This window comes from Tinamus guttatus, unplaced genomic scaffold (assembly GCF_059628265.1).
Source record: "Tinamus guttatus ecotype Peru unplaced genomic scaffold, ASM5962826v1 Tinamus_guttatus_pri_ptg000035l, whole genome shotgun sequence".
Lineage (NCBI taxonomy): Eukaryota > Metazoa > Chordata > Aves > Tinamiformes > Tinamidae > Tinamus > Tinamus guttatus.
The window spans coordinates 5,785,388-5,807,948 of NW_028288569.1; the positions used below are offsets into that span (position 1 = coordinate 5,785,388).

The 22,561-nt window shown below is 43.3% G+C and overlaps 1 protein-coding gene across 2 annotated transcripts in view; it reads right to left on the reverse strand.

Moving 5' to 3' along the window:
* Positions 1 to 22,561, reverse strand: part of ALCAM (activated leukocyte cell adhesion molecule) — a 107,383-nt gene that overhangs the window by 21,403 nt on the left and 63,419 nt on the right. For both annotated transcript variants that reach the window (XM_088533737.1, XM_088533741.1), the window contains exons 2-6: positions 10,998 to 11,098; positions 7,992 to 8,211; positions 3,977 to 4,041; positions 3,505 to 3,592; positions 2,441 to 2,623 (exon numbers count right to left, since the gene is read on the reverse strand). In XM_088533737.1, the coding sequence (XP_088389863.1) occupies positions 2,441 to 2,623; positions 3,505 to 3,592; positions 3,977 to 4,041; positions 7,992 to 8,211; positions 10,998 to 11,098 (657 nt within the window). The remainder of the gene's footprint in view (positions 1 to 2,440; positions 2,624 to 3,504; positions 3,593 to 3,976; positions 4,042 to 7,991; positions 8,212 to 10,997; positions 11,099 to 22,561) is intronic.

A 22,561-nucleotide genomic window follows, 5' to 3' on the forward strand; every position in this document is an offset into this window, starting at 1 on the left:
CAGTCAAGAAATCTATCTATAGAAACTCTGGACATCTATTAATAACAAGTTTCACAGATGCATCTGGAGCCGCATTTGAGCAGAAGAAGATATTGCAGAAACTGGGTAACACCATCCCGTGCGGCACAGCAAGGTTCAGGCAAGGTGGCCCCTTCTCTCATCAGGCCAGCGCCCACCTCCCACTCCACTCCTGGCTAATTAGCAGCACGGCGACGCTGCCCAGCTCTGGGGAAGAATTTATCTTAATCAAACTGTGAACCAGAGGACGCGGATCGGATTAAAAGAGCTGGGCTAGCAAACATATTAAATCTCTAGCAGAAAGCACAGGTGATTTGTGCAGCCGTGATTCCTCGACAGTGCTCTGCAGCCTCCTGCATCCCTTCGTAGTGGATAGTCCTCGACTGCAGATGCAGAGTTTGTGCAGCACAGAACGGTGCAGAAGCCTCATCCTCAACAGGTGACGCAGCTCAGTGCATGGAAGTGGTGGGGGAAGCGGGATCAGCGCGGCACCCCTTGGCAGCAACAGCAACGGAGCAGTCTGAGCAGAGGGAGGCTGCTCCTGCCCGGCCGTCACACCTCCTCCTTGGGAACTGCTGCCGCACGCAGCAGCAGGTATTCACAGCCACGGGGCTCCGCAAGAGTCAGAAAAGAGTGAGATTTTAAAGACGAAGCGAAAGAAAACTCTAACTTCACGCAAACTGCAAGCTTGAAACCTTTCTGTTCTTTCCTAGGATAAAGGTTAGCTTTCCAGAGGTCTTCATCTCTCTTTCTGCTGTTGGTTGTCAAAGGTCAAAACTGATCCCCTACTTTTGTTGCTCAACAAACCTTACCAGGGAAGCAGAAACAACTAGTCATTTAAATAAATGCACACAGGCACCTCACATTTGTGACTTTCCCCTTTCAAGGTAGTGGGGAATAGGTATCCTGCTGGCTGCAGAAATCCAGTGTGCATTGCTGTTTATCTGTGCACCCAGCCACAGTACTGAGCTTTCCACAACAGAGAGGCTGTATTTCAAAGCCCCAGTGCCGGAAAACTTTAAGCACGTAACACTGAGTTCAGCAAATACAACACACCTCACACTTGGTATATTCCGACCTTAATTGTGTACCAACTTTGGGTAACCTATTGCCATTTAGCATTTTACTGTTCTAGAGAAATGACAGCTACATAGATTTCTCAGGACATACATGAAATCCAGAACATCCTGTATTTGTTAGCAACAAAACTCGGGGGATGTAACAGATTTATACTTCATGTCCTTTCTGTTACATTGTCTGTTGCATAGACAGTACACTTAAAAGATCATGCCTGGCTTTTACAAGGCATTTCCAGTACCTTCAGAAACCTTCAGGATCAAGCAAAAAAACTAGCAGTAGGAGAATCCTGTGCTATAGGCGACGTAGCATTTTCATCAGTTTCACTGCTACTTCTTCTCAGTGGAAATGGCCTGCTCATAAAGATGTGCACTGTTCCTCTTAAATTTGTGCTCTGATTTTAATTAAAGTCACGCTAGATGTCTGGACTAAAGCTGCATTCCCAAAACAGAAATTTTTCTTTAGTAGCTGAGGTATTACAGACTAACAACAATTTACTGGACATCGGCTTGAACATCTCTCCCTGCAATCCTTCATTCTGCTATGACCTGCTGCCTTCTGCCATCCAACCAAAGTGTACCTTTACAAGACTCTGAAATGCCTTTTCCAGTCTCTTTAACTGCTACCACCACCTCCTCTGATCCAGCCTTGCCAAATGCCTGTCTTCTTTACTCAAGGAAGGAGTATAATATCCCTGTTGATCAGTAATGCAGCAAGCAAGCTGCTTTGGGATTTAGGCCAGCTGGAAATAACTAGTTACACAAATTTGCTACTAAAAAACAGGAGTCCACTAATATTATGACACACATGTCAGATGTAAAAGACATCATCTTACAGCAGCAGAGAAACTACTGTATTTTGGGCAAGCCAACCCTCCAGCATTAGCCCAGTGATGCTGAATCTCCTTGTTGCACATCTGAAAAGCCTTTCAGTGCACTGAAACATACTCAGTATATTCACTGCGTATTTCAGAGGCCCAGGGAGTCAGCTTTGATCCTTAACAGAGCATCATCCATTCTAATCAAGCACTCCAACTTGTGTTAAAGTTCTTGAAAATCCCATTTCACTGTAACTTACTGTGGTTACTACTTTCCTCTGTCAATGCAGTGCTCATATTTAGTATGCTCATGTTAGCTAGCAAGAAAGCAAATTCAGGTAAGTTTGAAGATAAGTATAAATTAGATAAATAATGTATTTGGATCTTCTTGTTGCAAACTGGCTTTGGAGAAGAAGAAGAAAAAAACCCACTCCCAATAGCAGCAATGTTCCTGTAATTTTATAAACTGTCTCTGATTTTGTTTTCCCCCACAGGTGTATACAGCAATAGATGTTTTTAATAACTTACAGTGAACGTCAAAGACTACTGGTTCAGACTGAATTGTTTTCTGTCCAGACGGTCCGTAATATGTCACCGTGCAAGCAAACTTTGCATTTGCATCTTCCTTTGTTGGCATGTACTGGAGAGATGATGTCATGGTGAAGAGTCCAGTTGATTTGTCCACTATCTTTTGCAAATTTATGACCACAACTGAAAAGGAAACACTGTTTCAGTGCCACACCACTAGAATTTGCCATCTCTTTTTTTCCCCACTGTAGATACATGATGCTTGCCCACTCCCTACTTGCTAGCAGTGTGCAGACATGCAAGCAATGTGACCATTACCCAAGCACTGCCAGGACTGCCACTGACATGAACCAGGAACGTTTTCTCTACCACATATGCCTAGCACACTGTAGATTTTAAATCAAAACAAAAATCTATTTGCAGACTGTTTTTTTTCAACACAAATCTCAGCTTACTTTGTAAAGGCAGAATGCCTCATAAAGGCTGGTAAAAAGAACCGAAAAACACATTTAAAAAGAACTGAAAACCACATTTATAACATAATTTCACAGACATTACCTATTTTATAGAAGTTAAAATAAAGAAGTAGCTCGTCCAGCCTAGCAAAATCAAAAATGAGAGGGAAGAAAAAAGTGATATTCCTAAATCTCCTGGAGAATAAATAGCTCCAGCAGAATGAGACGATAACCTGTGTAATCCAAAACACGCTCTTGGACAGGTACAAAATTGAGACATTTAATACCTAATGAGAAGTGAGAAATTAAATAAAGGTGGCCAAGTAGCTACGTAACAGAGATTCAAGGAAGAACCTTGCGATACAACTATCAAAGGCAACCCTTCTTCCCTGCAGTGTTTTTTTTTTAAGCTAGAACAGGACATGCAGGAGAGAGTATATGGTGTGGCTTGGTGCTCCCAACGGCCTAGAAGCCTCTTTCAAGTTTCACATTGTGCATCAGCAGTTTTCCTCAAAGGAATGATACTTCAGACTAACCTCATATAAACAGAATTATTCACACACACATCTATGTATAGATTCAGGGATACTGTCCGATACTGAAACATACCTTCTTCCACAGGCTGCAAAACTTTCCCATTTTTGTACCATGTCACATTGCCTTCTGGATAACTATCTCTTGCAACACATTCCCCGAGCTGCCGAACACACAGAAATCAGTATGTATTAGAAGAATTTATGCTCACTGAGCTAAAATTTCTAGGAAGTTCAAATACCTAACCCAAAACATTTAAAAATTGCACGCGTGATGCTTGGGTAGAACTGGGAAGAGGACCAGGTGGTGGGTCTGAGGTCAGGACGGCCTCATCTTGCACCTGGGGCAAGGCCTAAGCGATGCTGCCAGGGGGAGCTACTCCTTGCCAAGTCTGGCCACGGGGCTCAGTCACACACACACAAATGCACAGAGATGCACCCATGTGCCCTGCTCTTAGCCTGGGGCCATCCCACCTCGTGGTCTGGGCTGCGCAGGGGCTTCGGCAGCCCTGGGGCGCAAGGCTTGGAGGAGAACCCGCCGCTCTTACCATTTTTAGCTTCTCCGTTTCCAAGAACTCCGCTTGATGTAAGATCTCGGGTTGAGACGGTTGTTCTGAAACACAAACGGGATAGAAGCACCAGTAAAAAGAGCACAGTTTTTTGAAAAGCAAGACCCGCTCTGATACGGCTAAATAGAGGCTAAATAGAAGAATCAGGCCTGATACAGTCTTTCCTGTACTTTGCTAGTTAAGGAAAAAAAGAGGAGTTAACTCTACCTGAATATTAGGAAATGAGCAGAAGGTGAAAGAGAAAAAAAAATTAAATGTGTCATAATTTCCATATTTAATCTTATGCATACCGGTAAAATACATTCTAGCCAAGCAGACTAATTCAGTGCTTGGGAGAAGCGAACGTGTCTGATCTCTCTGATCAGATGCTGGAGGAAGAACCAGTGCTACCAAAAATAACAAAAAACAGCTTTAATGCTGATAGCACTGTAGCTGAGCTGTCACATTTTCCCTGCACAAATCCAGCCTAACCAACTAACCATTCTTCTGATGTTTATTTTCATAGCCGCTAATGTTACATTTAAGAAATGTGGCTGGCAGAGGGAAGTGGGGTACTTCAACTGATTTTGAGTTGGCTCTGCCCCTTTAAAAAAATAAACCTTTTTTTCAGTGCCAATATGTCTTCCTATTTACTTTTGTTTAATGGTAGATGGACCCTTTAGCTTGCCAAAGTGGAGGATCTATCAGTGTTTCCCTAAGAAAACACTATTTTCTAGAGACTATGTAACTTGCCTGTTAAAATTCAGTTTGGCCTAAAGCCCGGAATGCAAATTTTTATCTCCAAAAGGAACTGGTTTGGCTTCAAGTTTAAAATAAGGGGTGAAGGGTAAGAAGGAAGAAAGGGAAAAAACAGAGCGCCAAGCGAAGTCTCCGCACTCTCATGCACGGTTTAAATAAGTATACCTATTCCACGCCTTCCCAGGCTGAACCTCCCTGAGCGACGCCAGCTTACAGCACCTTTCTCGAGAACCACATGAGGCTTCCTGTGAAGCCACACTATGTTCTTGTCCCGGGCGAGCCCCGTGCACCGCGGTGAGGAGCCGCCGCGCGGGAGCCTGAGCTGGAGCGCAGCGGCAAGAGCAGGTCTAAAGGGCAAGGCAAGAAGTGCCTGACTCTACCAAACAACTTGCCTTTGGCGAAAAAATAAGGAAAATAAATACACAAACAAAGGAATCACTCAAAGGTCTACATCAGAACCATCATCATGTCTTCAAAAGGCTAACGAAGTGGTAGTTTTTTTAAGATATGGGCACGTTTATTTCTCTTGGGCTAGCTTTGAAGTAAAAAGGTTAACCTATTTTCTGTAAGAATCAGTCAAGGACAAAGCACTTTCACGTCCATTCAAGCAAATTAGGTTTCCCCAGACCATTAACGGGCCTTCTAGTGCAGATTCTTTGCTCCGTAAACAGGCACAGTGGGTTTCTGGTCACGTCACCAGCTGCTGAACTCAAGTTAGAGCGTGCGCAGCTTTCGCCCACCCGCCCCTGGCCAAATCTCCTTCCTTTCATCTCTCTTTGTCCCCAGGGCTGTTCCACGGTGACCTGCTCCACGCTCCAGAGGCCTCCACGTGGCCTGTCTGCAAGCGAGGCCACAGGGAACAACTTGGGACCTTCTAGGGCGTCTTGTGGCTTCTGCTCTCGGGGATGCTCTGGCTGAGAGGCCACCAGCTGCTCCTTCAGAAACCGGGGCTGCCAAGTCCCACGCAGCACGGAGGTAACTCCCTGTAAAAGGCTGTATTTGGCATTTGACAAGACCCATCTGGAAAGCTGGCAGAGCTCGTTCAAGTGAGCCAGCAAGTGCTGCTCGCAGGTGGCACGTGAGCCACTTGAGCGCGTTGGTCCTGAGCTAGTCAGTAGTGACACTACTGCTTCCTAATTAATAAACCAAGCAAACAAGCATAGTGGAAAAAAAAATCCACAAAATCAGGGAACTTCAAGGAAGTTAAATGTGAAAAATCTATTTCTGGAACCTCAAAGATAGGAACTCAAAATGAAAAACTACAAAGGTAATTTTTCCTCACAGAGTAGTCAGCCACATTACATATGTGGCACTTTCTCTTCTTGTTTCCCTTAGTAAACAGAAGCTTTCTCTATTAGCATTAATGCATGCTATAAAACATACAAGCTGTGCTCCACGGCTGAATTAGCACTGAGTTGATATTTAGTTCAGTATACACTAATTCAAGCAGTTAGTATTTCGTTCCCCATATACTATAGTCTCATCTCCATATTTACTGCTGTGCGATAAGTAAACATGATAATTCTTTATCATTCCTCTGGAGCACTGTGTTTACCATGCGTGCTCTGAGCACACTTGTCCCCATCGTCATTAATTCAATTGTTCTTGCAGTCAAATCCAAAGTGAAACGAGGGAAAGGAATTAGTATCATCTCCTCATCTACCTTCAAACTGATTTACACCACTGACAGACTCCTACCAAAGCAATGCCGCAGAATCCCTAACAACTTCTCCCTGCAAGAGTTCTTTAAGACTGTCCTTCTAAAATATATTTATGGTTTTCAAGTGAAAGTTTGATTGTTTGAAGCTGTCTATCCCTGCAAGCAGCGTCTTCTGACATTAGACACCTACTTGGTGTCTACGAAGTCTGACGAAAGCAATATATGAATACAAAGCTGCTACAGCCATAGGGCAGTATTCACAAAATCTAACTTTAGCTCAGCACACCTGTGCCCCTCTTAAGTCCATAAAAGGAGGAAGAGACTTCCTTATGGAGTGAATCAAGGATTGTACTTCTGCTCTGAAACGCCACGTGGAAGAGCCCCGCTTTGTCCACTCCCGTGTCTGAGCCCAGAGCTGGCCTGCGACTCACAGTGCCTTGGTTTACACTGCAAATCAGTCCTCTGGGGTAGAACTAGAACCAAAAAGACATGCTTCAGAAATCCACCTAATGCTTCCCACCAACACTCATTTGGTATGTGGGGTTTGAACATAGTTTGGTAGGAACTAGATGCAGTTCAAAGTAAAACTCCCTGAAATGTGTAACGTGGATATACTGGCTCCTGAGCACTGACAGCTTTGCTCAACGGGTCCTACCTCACGGCAACTAAGCTGCTAATATAGATGTAACTGCTGTTTCTGGGACACTGGAGGGCACGAAGAACTCTTTCAAGACCAAAATTATCTGCTGTAAAGAGCTCTCAGAGTATGCTTGAGGGTGTAAATACCACACTGCTGCTCCTCAATAGACTAGATGCCTTGAGAATCTCAAATCTGACTTCAGCAATCATAAAAGGGAGGATCTTCAAAAGCCGCTCAATAAGAAGCCTCAGAAAATTAGGTTTCTGTGAGATTTACTTTTGACTTACAAAAAAAAAAGAAAAAAGAAAAAGAAAACTTATATGTATAAACAACACTCATGAAAAATCTCAGTTGTGATCAATAATCTGTAGTGTTGTCAAAATGCTAATAAACTCTTGTAGCCCTTCCTGGCTATAAAGCAGGACTGCAGGGGGGTGCTCCTCCTGTCAGCTCAGCAGGGAACAGAGCGTGCACCTTGGGTTAGCAGCTTGTTTTCCAGCCTCTGCCTCTCGCTCCAGGTTCATTGCACTGCCCACTACCTCCTTGGATCTGCTCTGAGCCTAAACTGACATCTAGCACCTCAGGCCTCACACAGTTAATAATTTTCTCCTGCAGAAAAAAAAATCACTCAGAGAACAAATGAAAAATAATCAGTGCTAATTTTACATTTTTCATTTCCAAGGCCAAATGACATCACATAAGTGAGTCATTATCAAAGCCTAAAATTCTCTTTGAGCCAGCACTTATCATGAATAAACTGTAAGTGCAGGCAGTCCTGTTATGTAAATGTTACCAAGAGATTACATTTTTAAAAACTGCATAAATCTGCTAGTCTCAGTAACTTACACAGCAAAACTTACTTTCTTGGCTTTAATCTTTCCCTTAAACAAAAGTTTCCTTGAGTTAAGATTCAGATATGATGACTGTTAATGGTAGTGACAATTAGTTTTACTCACTGAACACTTTGACTATCGTTGGCGCTTCGGAAACATCATCTTCGGTTACTAGCATACACACGAATTTCTTCTCATCACTGATTCTTGCATTCTTGATGGATAACGTGTAGTTTTCAGAGAGAGACAACCTATCTTTGTAGTCTGGTACATCATCATACTGTACACTTTTTTTTGTTGATGATCTGAAGGCAATAAATACTGGAGATCCATTTGGCATTTCCTGTAATAAAAGGATAAACATCTCCATTTTTCGTAAGCACTCACTCTGTAAGTGCTTCAATATCTGCAAATGGTGCAAAACCATCATTTTAAAAATCTGAAAACTCCATGAGACTACTATTTCTTCCCATTAATTTCTACTTTACAGACAGGAAAAAAACAGCATTATATATAAGGGCTAGTTTAAGATTGCTTATATAAGGGCTAGTTTAAGATTGCTGTGTACACACCCAGAGTATCATTACTAGAAATAATTTTAAGCCTTTGGCTCAATCTCAGGAAAGGATAGGGCTTTCTGTGATCAAGGCTGGTGTTTCTGCACCACCTGACTTCTGAGTATACGAAACCGTATTTGAAATGGAGGCATTCACGAGTTAGTTAGGCTCAAAAGCTTCTGTTTCCTTTTTTTGACAGTTGTTTTACATATTCATATTGTGTGTCTGGGATATTCAGAATTCATTCCAAATGCAGGACTTAATCAGGCATAACTGCCTATTTTATTCTAAATTAGCTTTTTTTGTTTGTTTCTAAAAGACCCAAAAGCTTGTGGCATGAGAATATGCATACAAATACTGTTATATATGCATCTCAAGATATAATATGCAACATATCATTTTCCACACATCCTCCTTACATCAGTATGCAGTTGCTATCCAAAGAAAGAATACAAAAAAGAGAGTCTTGCACAGACTTGTCATATCAAACATTCATTTTTATGAAAGACAGAGTTACAGGGAGTTTGGTGCATTCAACTTCTTCCCCACACATGTAGAAAAGGAATGGACACTGTCCCCCTCTAAGGGTGACAAGGTGAAAAGTTGAATCCATCTTTATGTTCAGTATTGTGCTGAGGGTTGGAAGAGGTTATTAGCTTTTATCCACTGTATCTGAAGGCACTGACACTCGTCATGCTCCCAGCGCAGTCTCTCAGCTTGACTAGAGAGCCTGCGAACGCGTGACGATGCTGTGACAAGGGACACGTGGTGTCAGAGTCAAGGCAGAAAGCAGGAGACATCAACGCACTCCTTTATAAATCTTCTCCCTTTCCCACTTTTAAAGCCATACCTGGATTATTTTAAATGCACATCAGTCAGGAAAAACGGGACTGTTTCAGAAGTTGTCTGCTGAGTGCAAATGAGCTCTTAACTCTCAGTGCTTGCAAGTGTGTACGGGGCACTAGAAAAGCTACTCCCCCAAGGGAGTATTTATTCTACTATTCAGTGAAATAATAAACTTATCCAAAACAAACAAACAAAAAAGCAAACAAGGAAACAACCTCCTCCCAATAACCTGCGTTGCCACAGAGGGAGCAGCCTGGAGAAAACGGGTGCAAGTTCCACTTGACTGTATGGACTATGTCAAAAAATTTCCCACAAGCGCAACTCTACAGATGTTTTCTTTGCACATAATATTTTGTGGTCTTTTATTATCACGGTTGATGTTATCTGTGAAGTACGCACACTTGTAACAGTTGTTATAACAAGTCATAATGTCTCCATTTATTGACTAGTACTTGTCTGAGATGAACAAACCAAATGCACTGGAAAAAGAAAATGGATTTCTTTTTCTCACAATAGCCTTGCGTCTTCATAGAGATCCATGTCCGTCTTTCTAAGAAAAGTCAATAGACCAAAAAATTCAGTGTAAAATGTAGGCCTTGAATCTTCTGAATGAAATACAAAATGAAATATTTTTGCCCTCCATTTTACGGAAACATTTTCCACAGGGTTCTGACTCAGGGCCCCAAAACATGCTTGTGGACCAGGGACTCTTCAGTGTGTGAGGCCTGCAAAGACTGTGAACACCCAGGTACAAGGGGAAGAGCAACTGCAGGGGTAGATATTTCTGCTTTAAAATGGACCAGAGATGCCATTTTGAAAAAGAGAGGCAGAACTACATAATCTTAAAGCACAAACCCCCTGCCAGAGCAGAAATTCAGGCTGTGCAGTCACTCCTGTGCAAATGGCCCTGCCAGTCCTCAAATTACCTCTTCCTGATATAACACTTTCGTTTGAGCTTAAGAGCAGATTTAAATTAACTTCACAGAAGTGGGAAAACCACCTTCTCTCTCTAGTCTCAGCCTCTCAGTCTCAGAAGCGCAAGCGGGAGAAGCTGTTCCAGTGTCCTGCTATGTTCCTTTTTTCGCGCCGTGTGTGCTCCCAGTGTTTCAGAGACCCTGACCTACTTACTCTCCTTTTGGCCATCCATGCAGGACAGGGGCACACTGGCGGCGTCTCTACTACAAGCTGGCTGAGGTCACCATCGTGCCCGAGGCACGTGTGTGTGTGTGTGCTGTCCTCCCGTTCCCTGCATGCCAGGGACAGCAGAGAACCCTCCAGGGACTCTACTAAACTGAGCTTTGCGCTCTTCACTGTGCATAAAATACACTGGGGTGCGAAACTGGATTGAGTCAGATCAGCCAAACGTGGGGACGGAGTTTTGCCAGGGATGAAGCACCCCCTGCTTCAGGCAGCCTGCTACAAAAGTGTTCGGGTGTACAGGGTGGCTCTGTCAAATTAGGGAGATGCCACCGGGTAACGTGCCAGATTTCAAACGCTGGTTGGCAGACAAGCCCTGAATAATTACGGCTTGAACAATGCGATTAATGCCTCGTGCTGCTAATCTATACTTGGCACAAATTCTACAGATGGTAATCTTGCAGTCTTACACAGAAATAAGTATCTTTCACTTGGCAGAAATTCTCTAGGTTGGCGTCTTGCAGTCTTACACACACTAAAATATGTATCTTCTTATGAATTAAGGGCAGTCAAGGGAAGCTATACTTACGTATTTCCACTTTCCAAACATAAGACCATCTGGTACTTCTAGACGACAAGGTATAATAATAGTATCTCCATATACTGCATTTACTGTGTACAATCCCAGAGCTAGAGGAGAGAGAAAAAAAAAAGGAAACCATTTTAGTGTTTTCTTGAATTCCAACACACTACCCAGGATTTAGGTCAAGGCTGCTAAAAAGGGCTCTGTGTGTGTGTGTCTTCCCGCCTAGAAGACGCTGCATGGCAAGGCAGAGAGGTCGACGAGCAAGTTGAAGACCATGATCTCCAATTTGCTATATAGCCCACAAAGACCAGCTGCTTTCAACATTAAAATAGCATTCGGTCCACTAGATGGTGCTGAATAAATGCAAACTTTAAAAAACGTTACAAATTTTGAGGGAAAAGAGAAAAAAAATCAGCTAACTGAAATAATTTACTGAAAGAGGACCAATGTTCCACAAAATCAAACTCTTAGTGGAAGTAAAATGAAAAAAAAAGGAATAAATTTCCCCCTTGGCCCTCTCTTGCAGTCCTCCTCATTCTGATCTATAGAAGAGAGGCAAAGTAATTCCAGTTTTAAAATTTGAATCCTGGTTTTTATTTCTGCTAGAGCTAGCAAACAGTCCTTTTGGGTTCCTTTCACCCAGCAGGGCAAAATTACAAGATAGACTTGCTAATATAAATTCAAGAAGTATATATATATTCAGGAGGTAAGCTGGTTAGTACTAGCTCAAGCTCCAGTGAAATATCACTGGTAATTTAAAATTCTATAATGGGATTTCACATCGCATGGAAAAATAGGAATCTGCTCCTTCTGCTAGGATCTATTGCTTGTCATTAGGGGAAAACAAAATAACCCTGCGGGATCTGCACTGTTGTTTTCTTTATTGCTCTCCCCTAGACAATCATTTAACCCCTGCAAATTGCTACGGCAACACGTACACGCTATCAAATACTTGACGAAGGGCCTCAGGAACATGAATGAACCTGTTTGGAGAGGGGATTTAGGTTTATAGCAGTCAGAGCAGGTAATCAATGAGAAGCCTGATGAATGGAAAGAGCGGCCTCTGATTTAAGGAGAGAGAGAAAAAAAAACCTTTAATCCAAAATATATTCCTTAAAATGGACAAAACACAGCACCCTGGCTTGCCGTAAATTCTGCCTGAACTAAAATGATGCAGTTTTCTAGAAACCTGTAACGTGTAGAAGCAGAAAGACGTTCCTATTCCTGAGGTGTTTATTACCTAGTCACAGAAATACAAGTTCTTACAAGAATACAAGAGGCCCAGCTGTAAATATCCCCCTCTCTATTCTCTAGCAGCAAATCTAGGGCATTTAAGGAGCGCAAGCTAGTTAAATCACTGAAAACTTTCACAGCAGGAACCGCAGTAATCTCTGCAAAACAATTTTGCAAAGCTGTGTATGAAGAACAGCAAAAATAAATGAATAAATAAAATAAACAAATTGGAAGATCCTCTTTTTTTGTTGCTATTAGTTATATTTGTAAAACGCACGGCTGGAAAGGGAAACAGAAGAAAATGACTGCTTAATTACACGGCAATGCTTGCCATCAATCACCATTTTCCAAAGGCCTTCGACTTCCCTCTCCTTCCGAGGGCAGCAAGAAGAAAGAGGAATCCACGGACAAGTCTCTCCAACGTGGTTTGGCACAGGGTCACGCCGAGGCCGCCGCATGTCCCTGACTGCAGCAAGGAGCAGCTCGGCACAAAGCCACAGGGCTCCACGGCCCCGGCACCGGGCTCCTGAGGGGCCTTCCCACAGCGGAGCTGGTGCTGCCTGCCAAAACTGGGCCCGCGGTGCTTGTGCCGCCAGCACAGAGGGGCAGGATCCGATCACAGCTTTTGGGAGAGGCTCCGCCAGGGAATTACAGCTGGACAGGCGCAGAAGGCAGCTTGGATTCCTCCCACGTGGTTACACAGAGGCCCGAGCAAACCGAGGCGCCTCAACTCATTTCCCCCTCGCTGCTCCAGCGCTGAAGAGACTGCGTTTCCAGCCGCACGGAGCCTTTCGGCACGGGTTTGGACAAGGGCAGAAAGCGGCAACGTTGGGAGGTTTGGTAACTTTAGCGCGCAGCTAAATGGCGACGGCGCCTGCTGCTGCTGCCGCCATGGATTCCAGCACCTTCCACAGGGCCTTGGCAGGGCCAGCGGGGCCGCCTTGGTCGTGCCCCTCTGGGCACGCGCTCCCCTCGGGACGAGCCAGCACCCACCTATCTGGGTGACGAAACGAAACAGCCGTTTTCTGCATCGGAGCCTTAAGGGCAAAGGAGGTGCTGTCAGCGCTTCATTTTAGAGCCTCACCACGAGTGCATCATGCAGGCCGCCATTTAGAATCATGATTATTACTATTTTCAAGACAAAGGGGCCATTTAAGGGGAACAGATAGAATGCGAGTATCTAAAAAAATCAGGAAACTTTGATGGTTATCCAAGGAAATAACAAAAGCTGTAGGAAGCACATGAAGAGTATTCACGTTTTCCACCTATCCCCCATTCAAAACACCAAATGCTTTTCATTGCAGCAAATGCCTTTTTTTAAGGCACTTCGGAGTAACATTTTTGAGATGACTTTCAAGCAGAACAAAGGCTGTTCAGACACCCTTTACATGCAGGATTCAATGCAGACTATGAAGCTATCTGAGAATCGGGTGACTGTGGGCAGCTCGGCTGCCTCACGGCTCAGCTCTGCTCACTAACGTGATGGGAAACGGGCGGCTGAGCCCCCCGTGGCACCCGAGGATGGTGGACATTACCTTCACATCTGTCTATTAACAGCATTTTATTCTTTTCTTCTCAGGTAGCATATGAATGACAGGTGGTCACTGGCGTGATGCAAAAGGTATTAGCAAAATAATTGTCCAGCTTTGAATGAATGAGATAGGTCCCGGGAGTGGGTACTTACTGGACCAGCTGTTGATGACAAAATGCTCCAAGGTGATTTTAATGCTGAAAAGTATTTCCCAATTAAACAGAAGTGCTATTTAGCGAAGAAGATCATTTTCTCCTTCCCTTTTCCTTGCTTGCCAAAAAGGCACCTTTTCTGAAAGACATTTACTGGTCTTCCAAGGCTGGGTTACGGGAGCAGAGGAAAGAGAATGCAGTGAATACGTCATGGTTCTCATGACCCCCTAGCATGGCCTCACTGAAAGCCAGCAGAAGAAAATGGGAAGTCCTGAGTGGACGTAGCCTGTTGTGAAACATCCCGTGCTGTGAAACATCCTCACCGCCCGGCCACAACCGCCTGGGAGCCAAACGTCACTACAGCCCCTAGAGCATCGAGGAACACCGGGCCCAGGTGCCACGAGTTCTCCTTGCTTTAAGTTTTAGGCATTGAAACAGGGAAGCAGGCAAACATGTCAAGTGAGGAAACATCCAGACAATCCAAAATTGATTTCCTCCACCTAGCACAAATGACTGAAAACAAATGAGTATGCATTCATATATATGTTATGTGGGATAGGTTATATAAGCACTATATGCTGTGTAAGTCCACCTCTCTAAAGAGGGAAGCAAGTCTACATGGTGATTAAGATTACGGGAAGGGCTATGAGTTACAAGAGAATCACCTATAACACTGAAACAAAAAAATAACTGCAAGTAAACAACTCCAGCAGCATTTAATGTTACAGAAACTTGTAAAAAAAACATAACAGAGCTTGCTGTATAGAGTTTCTTATGCTTTATCACAGCATTACTTCAATGGTTTTTAAATCCTGTATAATATAACAGTGCAGCCAAAGAAAGAAAATCCTTTATCAACTTCTAAGCATGGATGCAATGGACAGCAATTACCCTTTGGAATCGTCACTGCTAACATGTGCTCTCTGAAGATGTAAAATAACTGAATCGGAAGGCACATTCATTTTTGGGCAAGACCCAGCTCAAAGCATGGACTTGACTCTGGAAGATGTTGAATTCCCTTTTGATAAGCTGGTTCAGAAAAAAAACCTAAATAACTCTGAAGATACAAGTAGTCAAACCTGAATGGGAGCACTTCTGTGCTTAACGCTAATTTTGGCAAGTACTCAGGCAGATTAGGGAAATGAAACCTCGTGCCCAGCAAAATTAACCCATCAGGTAGTACACATCCAGAAACAAGCAGAGTAGTTAATGCTAAAAAGAAACCAAAAAAAAAAAAATAGCAGAGCTGCAGAGCACTCGTTTAATATCAGCATGATTCAGGTATTGCTACCCTACAAAGCAGTATGCTATATACAAAACATCCAGGCTTCTTCTTTACTAACGAGGGAATATTACTAAAAGAAACACTACTGATGGAGTAGAAAAGAAAATATTGAGAAAAAACAAACAAGCAAATCAGTGCTTTCAGCAATGAAATTGGGCTCATACTACGCCAGAAACCACAGAGTTCATCACACATGTTACACTGGAAAAGTTGCTGTATATAGTGGGGAGAGGTGAGAGATGAGGAGAGAAGAGATTGTTTTTCTCGAAGTCAGACAACCCTAACATATGTAAAAAAGAAGAAATATGTATTACTTTCCAAGTCTCTGAACCTTTGAGATGTTGCCAAGTTCACTAAAAGTGCAGTTTTCCTGTTTCACATCCCCAAACGACCTGGTCCCATACATACTCCTCCCACACCAAAATTCTTCCTCCAATGAGCCCTAGTAACTCAGATTTTCCTGCTCCTCTCAAATTCCATATAAAGAATTCCACTCAAACATTCTCCGATCATAAATTCAAGACTGAGACCTCGATGAGTTTAGACAGGCATGCCTGAGTTTTGACAGGATTGCCAGGCAATTTCCCACCGAGCACATTCACCGCAATTTTCAAAGTCCTACAACGTGACCAAATCATGAGTTGCGCGTGCTTATTTGGTTATAAACCAGACTACTCAACTGCAGCTTATTTCACTGTGGGCTGCTTCCGTGCTTCGCTTTCGAAACACCCTATTATTTCTGTACTTGCTGGCTACTTCCCCTTCCTCCCCACCAAAATACAACTTTCATTTTGCACACTTCCTCCCCAAGGCGCCTGCTGGCCCTTTGAAATCGAACCATTTTACCATAAATTTTGAAAACGTTGATGGGAATCTCAGTCCTCACTGCAGGTGTCTCAGAAAGCTGTAAGCGCTCAAAGCAGGGGGTTGTGGTAGAAACTACGCGGCGTTTGCGCCGGTTGTCATCTCTGCACAGTGAACGTTCCTCTCAAGTTTTTAAAGCATCGTGGCTGTCACACGAGCAAACTGGAGAAACTTGCAGAAGAAGAGCTTCTTCAGCCTGAATGCACCAAAACTCCTACATATTTTCTAAATAATTACAACTAATAAGCTTTGTCAGTTTAGGAACTCTAAATGTTATGTATAAGGCAATAATCATCACAATGATCATACTGTAATCACTAAAACGCTTCTTCAGTTTTTGATAGGAATATAAAAGAAATTTGCACATAGCAATTCTCTTGAAATTCAGATGTCCATCATCCAGAGACAATAATAATACATTTAAAGAACAACAGACACTACGTTCAAAGTCAGCCAACTTTTCAAACTATCTTAAAAATAAAGCTTGAGACAAAGTGAGTTCAAAGCTCAGCAGTTAGCTGTAGACTGACGGATGTGAAATGAATTACCTGTGCCAACAGAGAGATCTATCTTTCTTTCTTTCCTTCTCGGCCATTTTGTCAGTGCCCAGCTCCAAGAAGACAAAAGAAACCGCTCAGAAATTGGACTAGCAAAGACCCCTGGTTTGCTTGGGGCTGGTAAGAGCACTTCTGCTTTTTAACCCAGTCCCTATTGAATAAGGAAGGCTCTAAAATCTACAAAAGAACTAGAAGGAAAGCCCATGAAAGACACCACACATACTATGTTACAGAAGAGCTTGCCTTTCAAAAAGGAATTGTGAATCTCTATTTTCCTGGGTTTCTTACTAAACTGAGAACAATCACATCCGTTCTATAGACTGACTTGAGGGCTTAAATTTCCAAGGTCTTTAAGTAAATCTTACAGGCTTTAAAAAGTTACATATATACTGCTAGCACTTCGAGTAGCCAAAATGTAGTGTAATTCCAAGCAAATACTTACAAATATGACTTATGGAACAACCTATCTACCTATGAAGTCTTGAATTAATAGAAGGCTCACAGAGCAATGTTCCCATAAGATCTGGGTGAGACAACATGAAAAGACAATACTGGAAAGCTGTGGTCAGCATCAAAAAGAGCAGATGCATTTCTTATGAGCAGCACACAGTGGAAAAAGCTATCTCACAGGAGAGAGACTGGTGCTAATTCTGCAAAAATCAGGACAGTTCTCCTAATTCAAAATCAGAGATAGGATGACCAATGCATCTTCCTGCAAATGCTTCTGTGCAAGATGTAGACTTGACTAAAGTAACTATTAGCTTTTTCTTGATATACTTTAAAAAATGAAAATATTGAAAATAGTTATTAACATATGGTATGATTACTACAGACATGCCAGCACATCTCCTAAGGCAGGGAGTTTTAGCTTACCAAACAGAGTTTGATGATACAAACTGTCTGCCAAGAGATGAGCAGCAAAGTGTGGGAAAACAGTTCCCGAGTCAATACTGCAATGAGTTTCAGCTTTTAAGTGTACCTAATTAGGCAAAATTGGATCAAAAAAAAAATAAAAATAAACCTCTAGCATGGTGAAACTACTCAAGGCATTTTGAGTTTAGCTTCTGCAACATACTTCTATTACCTGCTGCTCAGTTCCCTTCCAAAACACTCTTCCACTTGCTGAAATGGAAAATACTCCAATTATTTTCCCTCTTCTCTGTTACACTAGTCAGCAATGCTTCTGAGCAACCAATAGTTTTAAAGGGACTTGGAAGTTTCTGTTATGTCAAATAAAACCTGTAGCTCAAAAATACTATCTAAACCCTCATTATTTTATGCAACGAAGCCATTTTTTTATAGACAAATGTCGATGGATAGCATAATAAATAAAGAGCCGGCCTTCTTGCTTTTTCTTAATGTGGTATTGACAACATGGATCAATAAACTCACATGGTAATAGAACAGCAGAAAAAAAGCCCATAACTTACGCATAAATGCTGAATAAAAGGCTAAACAGCATATGTTTTTCATATCGGAATTATGAGAGATTTTGTTTTGGCACAGTAAGAGCGTATCACTCCTCCATCCCAGGTTTTAAGTCAATGTGAAGTTGGCAGTTGCCCAGAAGGAGAAGATGCCTTGAAGGAGGAGGGCATTGGGCCCTTGCCACTCGCACCCTTCTCCTCACTCGCACCCTTCTCCTCGCTTGCCCGGCCTCCCTGCAGGAAGGAGGCCCAGAAACGCGGCTGTGGCTGCGTCACACCGGAGCAGCGAGGGGTGCAGGTGGCAGGGGGGACCAGGCCGGCTGGCTCCTTCCAGAGGGCACCTGCACGGGGGCAGACTCCTCCTCTCAGGACGAGATGCTTCGTCTCCTCTCCTACCATGCGGCTGAGATTTGTGGCACTCAACCATTAAATTAAGAATCCCCTTCTGGTCGACTGTGAAGGATTAAACAAGTGGGAGTAAACGCTAGGCTGCAAAGAAGCGGTCACCGCATCTCACTTTGTCAGGTGCTATTTCTGGAAGGTGCAATTACAGCACCATCTAAGACATCTAATGGTGATAAACCACTTAACAAAAACACACAGAGCATGAGAGTCCCTGTCCAAAGCCACTCTTTTCCAACCATGGAAACACAGGAAAAAAGAGTTTTATTTCCTCTGCATTATGTTTCAAAAACATCAGTAAAGTAATTCTAGCTTGCATATATACAAGTATCCCTCTAAGATATTCCTATAGATTTTGTTCTGTGAGGGTCTGTAGGAGCACAAACAGCAGATGCATCTTCCATATACAGTTGCTTCAGGAATTATGCAGGGCCTTAAGGAGCGAATGACTTATTGATCTATGCTCCAACTTTTGCATCAAAACATACAAAGACAAAGCAGCTCAAGCAAGCCCCCTTTTTTTTGGAAAGCAACTGATAAGCATCATTTTTTTCCTGAAGGATCTGGCAAATACAAGAACACATACGAAGATGAAAAGCCCAGAAAAGCCCAAGCCTGAATCCTCAAGCTCCAATCAAATATATGCAAGAGCTCTGTCTCCATGTCTGCAGAACCTACATCAGCATTAAAGATAGTTGTTTTCCCCTTCTTGCCTCTGTGCCTCCTCTACCTCCAGTGACTGAAAGTAGTGTGGATAAACTATCTAACATTCATCGGTGCACTTTAGCAATATTTTTTTTAATATATAAATAGTGCATGACTTAAAACATATATTTATTACATTCTGCTTAGTATGAAGGACTCTCAAGAGGAAATCAATATACTAGAAGACGAATAGAAGGATCATTTTGCCAAGTACTAGGGGGAAGAGAAAATAAATCACATTAACCTAGGTATAAGGAAATAAGAAAAAGCATAAAGAAAAATGACTAATCTCTATTAATCAGTATGTTCCAGATGTGCAGACCTCTCCCTCCCCATCACCTGCACATTCAGCTGGGCATTTGCCTGCTCAGGCAAAACTGGGCTCGGCTTCAGACCCCTAAACCCTCTCCATCTGGTGTCAGCCTTCCACCCTGTAGCAAGCAAGGCTGTGAGCAAGCAGAGGGGAATCTGTGCAAAAAAGGCATCATCTCCACCTATCACTCTTAGGTTTCTAAAAAACCTGGAACAGTTTTGATCGTGTTCATCCTGTACTCCAGATTTTTAAAAAATGGTCAATCAAAGTTTGACTGACAACTTGCAGAAATTAACACACTGCAACTTCCACTAATCGGCTGTCGAGACCTAAAATCATATGTCTAATACCACATATCATGTAGCTACCTGCCATTCATTCAAGCAGAGGGCTCTGCAGCTGATTAACAAGTGGTGTCCTGCCAAGCTTGTGTCCAGACCTGCTACTTGCTGGTTTTAGCACTGTTTATTCCCAAAGGAGACTAGATTCAACCAATAGAACAAACACAACACGTGACTGCAGCATAACCAAAACATAACTTTCTGTAAGTAAGTGAGCTGTGTTTTTTCTAAGGTGAAAAATATAAGGTAGGTGATCGCTTCAGAAAAAGCCTTGTAAGACTCCCACATCCAAAAGGCACAGGTAGGCAAAGGGCAGATTTATCCATCGGTAACTCCAAGAGGGTTGAATGAACATGTGTGCTTTAAACAGAAAATGCCCAGCCTTCCTGAAAAATCCCTCAAGTGGATGGGAAATGGAAAGTTTCACTTTTCTGCACTGTCAAGTGGCTCTGGTTCAAGGGGAACCCCCCACGGCTCATGATAGGATTTTGGCCGCTATGTCTGCGCTCTCTCCTGACGAGGGAGGTGACGGGGAGATGCAGATGACACTCAGGGAGCCGCAGGGGAATCATCAACAGGGCTTCGTTCCCATGAGACGAGCCCTGCCATTCCACTTAGAGCACAATAACATAGGTACGAGGAGGGAAAATAAGCTCATTGAAAGTATAATGCAATGAATCCTTATGATTTATGCTAAAATAAGTGACTGACAGCTCCTTTGGGGAGCTCTTTAGATTTAATGGGCTCCTTGTAGACCTGGCTTTTTAAATTTCACAGATGCCTGTAGCCAGCTTTGGTATTGGCAACTGTCTCCTGCTGTATGAGGATGAACTAAAACAGATGTGCTCTTTCACTGACGGGTAAAATCAGCATCACCTTTACTGCTGAAAAAGTTTTGTCCCTGCGCAACTTTCCTAGCTAGTATGCTGAAGATTAACTGCAACTAATGTTACACAGGCTCCCATTCAACAGTGAAACACAGCGAAAAAAATGATGGTATTACTGATATCATCATGGTATTGTACAAAGTGCCACCAAACATTGGGTCTGTTTCAACTTCATCTTGTATGTATTTCCATGCAAGCTGCATAGCTAAACTAGTATCTACTCTAACTTTTCTTCTGTGCATGAATCCTCTACTGCTTTTTCAAAAAAAAAATTGCTAAAAATAATGCATACATAAAATACAGTGCTGGAGAGGACTGCTCAACTGCAGACCAAATCTGGTGGATGAGCTGACTGGTTCAAATTATTTTCCAATATGATATAGCATTAAAACATGTATTTGCCATTCAGTTATTGAGCAAACTGCTCTAAGTATCAGTTGCCCACTACAGAAATCCATCACAGATTAGAGAACACAGAGCATCCCCATTTATTTTTTATTAATTTCCTTTTACATTCTAAAATTTTAACCTGCAGCCATCACTTTCTGTCAGCACTGCGTTGGTATGAAGTAGGAAAGAAGCACTATATGTTATAAGGCAGGTATATTTGGAAGAAACATTCAAGAAGATTTCTAAAGAAATCTTTAGTCCCCCAAAGAGAACCAAAGGGTAACTGGAAACGCGCCTGAACAGAAGCCATACACAAGTTCAGCGTTTCGGGCACCTGGGCGCACGCACATCTTGAAGGACGAGCAGTCCCACAGCATGAGGACAGGGACAGGAACGGACAGGGTGCGGATAGGGTCACGCACCTTGTTGCTACAGAGATGGCCCCTTTCCCTAAGAGCAGCCCCAAACTCCTGCTCGGAGGGACGGCACCCGCGTGCCACGCAGCGCGCTAGGCCCTTGCAGACGGCATCAGCGCCCCGCTGCACCTCCCAGCGCAGCCGGACCTACCTCCCGGGGCCATAACTACCGATTTCCTCACGTAGGCCTCGCTGCTGTCCCAGGCACCACTTCTCCCAAGCTGCCACTCCGACACTGGGCAAAGGCTTTTCTACACGCACTCTGCCCGCTCATTTTTCGACCCTCGCCGCGCATTGGGGGAGCTGTGGCGCCGTGACAGCCGTGGCGGCAAGGCCCCAGCTCCGCGGGGCGCAGGAGGCTCCCGCAGCGCCCGCTGAGGAACAGCGGCTCCTCTGGAGCACATCCTCGCGCTGCAATACAGCAACCTGAACGAGAAGCAACCTCCTTCCTTCAGCGAGGATGGGCAAACTGTTTACACGGCAGCGAAAGCTCCTCGTGACGCGCAGCCATCCTGAGGGGTCTCACCCTGCTCTTATCTGCGAGATGGGCGCTAAGCTGGGACTCCGCTGTGGCCACCCAAAATGGAAACTTGTTTTCCTGTCTTACTGTGAGGAAACATAACCACTATTTTTAATACCCTTCCGCTTTTCTAAGAGCATATATTAATTAGCACACATTAAAAAAAGGCTCCTCTACATAATTATTCTGAAGAAATCCTGAAAACTAATTATTAGCTCTGGACTCCTTTTTCTTTTTTGGAGCCAGATGGTGCCCTCCCTAAAATACCAAGGCTAGGAAATTATTTATGTGAGCTTTGACCATGTCTGAATGGCTCAGGGAGTGATGTATGTTTTTAATGCCCTGATACTGACAACAAGCCTTTTTTACTCTAAATTAATGGGAAACAAATGTCGCACAGTGAAGATAAAAGTGACTTTGCAAAGTTCCACTCCTCAGAAGTTGTCTCTCTAAGAGACCAGGGTCCTTGTAAAAATGTCAGTATCTGCTTGCCTGAAAGAACAGGGGGATGTCACGACACATGCGTGCGCTCAGGGCTGTGTGT